This window comes from Squalius cephalus (assembly GCF_949319135.1).
Source record: "Squalius cephalus genome assembly, chromosome: 4".
Lineage (NCBI taxonomy): Eukaryota > Metazoa > Chordata > Actinopteri > Cypriniformes > Leuciscidae > Squalius > Squalius cephalus.
In genome coordinates, this window is record NC_137125.1 from 26,355,302 (window position 1) to 26,361,565 (window position 6,264).

Below are 6,264 nucleotides of genomic sequence, written 5' to 3' on the forward strand. Positions count from 1 at the left end.
GTCAAAACGGTTCAACTCCATCATCGTTCGTTGGCCGGCGGGGCTTACCCGTCCAATGCCATGAGTATTGCGCTCCCTTCGGACACTGTAAGAGCCCTCCCCAATTGAAATCCATTTCCACCCGTCTTCCGGCTGATGCTTACCCATCCGATCACCATGAGTATTGAACTCCTGTTGGATGCTGCAAGAGCCTCCAGGTCAAGCCGTTAAGCTCCATCTCCGTTTGGCCTCCAGCAGGGCTAACTTGTCCGATGCTGCGAATATTGAACTCCCATCTGAAGCTGCGAGAGCTCTCCCTGTTCAGCGACTAACCCTCGTACTTAGCAAATTTTGGGGGGAATCAGTACCGTTTCCCGGCTGCTGTCCTTTGTTCATTTTGCATCTTTTTGGGGGAGTACTCTGTAAGTGTGAACTCGTGAAATGATGTTATATTAACAAAGTTTGGGAGGACCACGTTCAGATTGCTTAACCAATCAGCAAGAGATGAGGCCTGTATATGTATAGGCAGTACACATGAAATTGACGTATCCTCCTCCGTGTTCAAGAGCCGGCACCCACCCATTGGAACTGATAGATCTGCAGTGTGACTCTGTCTTAAAGGAGAGGTTTGATTCCTTGAAAGTGGATACGTTTTATGCTTCACTCAAGGAAACCAAGTTTCAAAACATCCGACAGTTGGCACAGAAGATGCTGTTGTTGTTTGGCTCTACTTACATGTGTGAGCAGACGTTCAGCATGATGAACATCAAAAAAGCACGCCACAGATTCCAGTTAACTGATGATCACCTGAGATCGGTCCTGAGAATTGCCACAACTAAACTGTCACCAAACGTCAATGTGCTGGCAGAAAAGGGTGATCAACAACACTGTTCTCACTGAAAGTGAATAAATTAGGTAGGTAGGTAATCTTACATTTTTAGGTATTGAGTTTCATATGTTAATATAACTTAACTAATATAATCTGCTACTGGGCCGGCCCTCTGTCAAATTTTAAAACCCAGTGTGGCTCTTGAGCCAAAAAGTTTGCCCACCCCTGATCTAAAAGTTTCTACTGGTTTCAACTCATCAACCTCAGAGTACATTTTGTTTTTCAAGTGTTAGAATGTTAGGCCTGTAGGAAAAGTAAGGTTAGATGTTAGAATTATGATTAGTTTGAAAAACAGTTCCATCAGTTCCAAAAAAATCCATCACAGTATTTTTAGTGAAAAGAAAACATCAAAAATTGTTTGCAATTATCTATGTAACCAATCAACTGGGGAAGTATTGTGATATCTAGTAGTTTTTTTTTTTTTACCCTATTCACCTGGGCTGTCTTGCCTTAAATGTTGCCATAGCCATTTAAGGTTAGTGTTATACGTGAAGGGGGAGAAGGTAGAGTTGCAGGGGTGAGAAATAAAACAACACATTCTGTTGGTAACCCTATTCTGCCTTGTATCAGTTCTTGAGACAATCTACATGGCCAAACTGTCATGAGAGTAGACAAGTGGTCGAGTGCAAAAACCACAAGTGTGGTTATTTGGACAGGGTCATGGTCTCAAATATAGTTTATAGTCAAACTATCATAACAGTGTAATTTTAATTAAAACAATAATCTGTCAACATGATGTTGATGAATTACGTCCATCCACTGGCCAAGGCTCGCTCGTTCTATGCTATCACAGCATTACTTTTCAATTTTAGACGATCCCATTGTAGCTGCACAGATCTCTGACTGCTTAGCAGACATGAAATACCTTCAACTACTAAATCTAGTGAAACAGAGCTTCTCGTCCTTCCAGCCACCCCAACTCTATATCACTTTTTCTACATCATCAACTCTAGAACCAGCTAGGATCATCAACAACAATCCCATTGAGATTAGCTAGAGATTTTGGGGCAATCTTTGATGACCAGTTGTAATTACAAGTAATATTGTATTGTGATAATGAGCAGTGATAACATGACACTCTTAAAATATCTCAGGTGGCTTTTCTGCATCTGTAAATTTGACACATACTATATAACACAAAAAAAAAATGATAAAAAAGCTGCATAATCTTACAGATGGGCCTAACACAAATCAACTTTATTTATCAATTCATTATTATAAATTTTAAATAAAATGCTGCTCTATTTTTCTTTCTTTCTTTTTCTACTTTTTATCAGCCAATGATAATTCTGATAGAAAAAGTGACAGGACCACTCTTGCTATAGAAAGGAACACAAATCACACGTGTGTCAGATTGACAGATAAACAGCGAAAGAGTTTACTTCATACATTCAGTTTAACAGTAAATTTAAATTACATTAAGTGCAAACTTTATCAATTCAACTGAACTGTGCATCTGCATTTCTAAACATTATCCATCCATGCAATAAATGTATGTCCTTGGATGAGCCTTGTTTACATAATTCAGCTGCTCAGGTAAATTTAATGGTATGATCCATTTCAGAGGCTGCAAAAATTACAATTTAAAATCAGTCAGAGCTATAGAAATGTGTCTTCATATTTACAAGTAAAGCTTCACATTACAAGTAGGCTACTTTCTACAAACCCCCTAGGATCACACCTTCTTTAGGGGGGTTAGAACCCTCCAAGCCCATAATTCACACCCTGGTCTGCACAACTCATTCAGGCCCTTGTCATTTCTAGACTGGACTATTGAAATGCTCTTCCAACATGTGCAATGAAACCTCTACAAATGATTCAAAACACAGCAGCACAACTGGTCTTTAACAAGCCCAAGAAAGGCCTCTGCCAGTCTATAGATGGTTCTCAATTCCAGTCCAGGCGTCCCACTGCAATGCACATTTTCATGTTGTTTCTCTTATCTGACACCATTTAGTCAGTTCAAGAACTTCTTTCCTACCGAGCTGATTATCTAAATCAGATGTGTAAGAGACTGCAAAATGAGCAGAACAGTGGGTTTTATAGGAAGTTGCAAGGTTTAGATACTGTGAAATAGGGGGGAAAAGAGCTCTACTTTTTTTTTTTTAAGGTCACACACATCAACGTGGTTGAAGATGCATGGTTATTTTCACAACACTTTACTACACACCAGCTCTTACATCAGTGCATCTGTCATTTATATTTGTGGACTACTGTTGAAAGAAAATTTGAACATGATTTGGTTCTGTTTGTGTCTGTGGTGTCTGGTTGGTGAGTTTTAAATATTTTTTATGACTTTAGTCCTTTGTGCAACAGATTCAGTGTTTGGTTTTCCTCAGTGTCCTTTATATACAGTGGGGAGAACATTTGATACACTGCTGATTTTGCAGGTTTTCCCACTTACAAAGCATGTAGAAGTCTGTAATTTTTATCATAGGTACACTTCAACTGTGAGTGACGGAATCTAAAACAAAAATCCAGAAAATCACATTGCATGATTTTTAAGTATTTAATTTGCATTACTTATGTCATGCAATAAGATGCAAATTCATTATTTAAAAATCATACAATGTGATTTTCTGGATTTTTGTTTTAGATTCTGTCTCTCACAGTTGAAGTGTACCTATGATAAAAATTACAGACTTCTACATGCTTTGTAAGTGGGAAAACCTGCAAAATCGGCAGTGTATCAAATACTTGTTCTCCCCACTGTACCAGCAGCATTAGTTATCGTTGGAGATGTTATTCTCATCTGTATAACTGATTTTCTTGTGTATGATGTTTGGAGTTCAAATGAACTTCAGTTCAGTGAATGAGTGTTTTATTCAAAATCACCACAAAGATACAATTATTAATCCACACTATTTTCCTTCTTATGTAGCCATTCTGTTGTTTTATTATACCGTATTATTTATTTCAAATGTAGACTTCAAATTATTTACTTTAGTAAAAGTCTCACTCTGTTTTTCTGTTTGTTTTTAGGTGTTGAGATGAAGCCAGTGTCAGTGATGGAGGGAGACTCTGTCACTTTACACACTGATAGAGAAATGAGGAATAATGATCTTATTGTGTGGAGGTTTGGACCTGAAAACACTTTAATAGCTGAAATCAGTGTAGTGGACAGCAGTGTGACTGTAAATGATCATTATGATGAGAGATTCAGCGGCAGAATGAATGTGGATCATCAAACTGGATGTCTGACCATCACAAACACCAAAATTGAGCATGCTGGACGTTATGAACTACAGATCAACCGTATGAAAAAGTTTTTCATCGTCACTTTAAATGGTAAGTTAAATATCAGTTTCATATTTTATTCTATACATTTTTTTTGTATGTAATTTCAAATGATTTACTTTAGTGAATGTTATATTTGTTTACCATCATAAAAGCATTTGAAAGTCTTGATCTGTGACAAGCCCTGTTTCTGTTTGTTCTTTAGGTGTAATTGATGAAAAAGATGAGATGACGTTATTGTCAGTGATGGAGGGAGACTCTGTCAATTTACACAGTGATAGTGAAATGGAGGATTATGATGATCTGATTCAGTGGCATTTTGGAAACTATTTAATAGTACAAATCAATGAAACGGCTGACATCATTACTGTATATGATGATGTTCTTGAAGGGAGATTCAGAGACAGACTGCAGGTGGATCCTCAAACTGGTTCTCTGAACATCACAAACACTAGAAGTGAACACACTGGATTTTATCAACTGAAGACCAACCTTGTGAAGAAGGTTTTCATTCTCAGTGTCTATTGTGAGTTTAATAATAAGTTGATTTTTACCTCTTATTTATTACAGTTTTAAAGTGGATCTAAATATGTATCTTATAATTCAGATGTTATATAAAATAACATATACAAGACAACATACTTCTTTAGATCCTTAACATTAAATTGCCTAATTGATTTCCAGGTTTATATTTAACCTCTATATCATCTAACTTCTATTATATTTCTCTTCTATGTTTTATAGAAGCTCTGCTTTTGATCAGTGTTGGTTTCTCTGAATGTTTCTTTCTCATCTAATATGATATCTCCATTCATCCACATTTATCTTTATTCTCTTGTTTTTTCCAGCACCTCTGCCTGTTCCTGTCATCTTCTGTTACTGTCCTTCAACTCCATCATCATCATCAGTGTCCAGACATGTGCTGCTGTGTTCAGTTTTGAATGTGAGTCAAGCGACTCTCTCCTGGTACAAAGGAAACAGTTTATTCTCCAGCACCAGTGTGTCTGATTTCAGCATCAGTCTCTCTCTGCCTCTGGAGGTGGATTATCAGGATAAAAACACCTACAGCTGTGTCCTGAACAATTCATTCACTGCCAAGACTCAACATCTCGACATCAGTCAACTCTGTCACACATGTTCAGGTACGGCAGCGCTGATATTAGTTGATGTCGGCAGTGATATTAGCATTTATTCACTGAGCTGATCTCAGTTTCATGCTTTTACTCCCCAGACTCTGATGCTGTTGAAGCTGTGATCCGATTGGTTGTTACTGCTCTGGTGGGCGTGGCTGCTTTAGCTGCTATTGTTGTGCTGGTTTATGACATCAGATCCAGAAGAGCTGAACAGGATCGAAAAATCCCACATCAGGAACCTAAATCATAATGCAATTTATGGATCTTAATTTTTTTGGCTTTATATGGCTTCATACAGATGGTTCTCAACCAGCGGTGCGTTTCCTGTACAATGACGTAACTCGTTGTTTAACTACCATAATACGATGCATCATTGAAGAAATCAAATAGCTAGTCTCGACTGTTTCCCGAAACCGTATTGTCACAAATTGGTCGTATAACCACGTTGGTTAATGATGTCACGCAGGTGGTGGAGTAATAACTACTTTTAATGAATCTTTTTGAGATTGAATTAATGCTAGATGTTTTGCTATAAATTACGGACATGGAATCAGAAGTTTATTTCTTCTTCTTCTTATTATTATTGTTATTTTGCTTTATTTCCAGATACAATCTAGGCTCATTCTTACGTACTAGGGCAGGGGTGGGCAAACTTTTTGGCTCAAGGGCCACACTGGGTTTTAAAAATTTGACAGAGGGCCGGCCCAGTAGCAGATTATGAAGCACGATCTCATGAAAGTGCGTATCTATACCACAAATTTTATTTCTCGTGCCATTTATATGTCAAAAATGTTTTTGTTTTTTTTGCGTGCATGCTACACACTGTAAACCCCTTGGTTAGGATTAGGGGTGTGGAGTGCGTGCCTATTACACGCCATAAAGTGCGTATCATATGCACGCGAAAACATATTATGCACTACAAATACAGTTCGTGGTATTCGCACTTTCATAAGATCGGGCTAAGCAAACAGACAACGTTGTGGCAATGTCTGTGCGAAATTCAACAACTGAGAGACGACATTCTGA

The 6,264-nt window shown here is 37.9% G+C and overlaps 1 protein-coding gene across 1 annotated transcript; it reads left to right on the forward strand.

The window, feature by feature from the left end:
* Positions 1-819: 819 nt before the first annotated feature.
* LOC307157467 (uncharacterized protein) lies at positions 820-5,784 on the forward strand. The gene is made up of 5 exons (XM_079869380.1): positions 820-894; positions 3,851-4,156; positions 4,311-4,631; positions 4,954-5,247; positions 5,337-5,784. The coding sequence occupies exons 2-5, from the start codon at positions 3,859-3,861 to the stop codon at positions 5,486-5,488; spliced, it is 1,065 nt and encodes a 354-aa protein (XP_079725506.1). The 5' UTR covers positions 820-894; positions 3,851-3,858; the 3' UTR covers positions 5,489-5,784.
* The last annotated feature ends 480 nt before the right edge of the window (positions 5,785-6,264 follow it).

Excerpts from the sequence above, each read along its gene's own strand:
- LOC307157467 (XM_079869380.1), top strand. The coding sequence starts at position 3,859 with ATGAAGCCAGTGTCAGTGATGGAGGGAGACTCTGTCACTTTACACACT. Across the intron at positions 4,157-4,310 it reads TTTCATCGTCACTTTAAATG|GTGTAATTGATGAAAAAGAT; the intron begins GTAAGTTAAATA and ends TTTGTTCTTTAG. Across the intron at positions 4,632-4,953 it reads TTTCATTCTCAGTGTCTATT|CACCTCTGCCTGTTCCTGTC; the intron begins GTGAGTTTAATA and ends TGTTTTTTCCAG.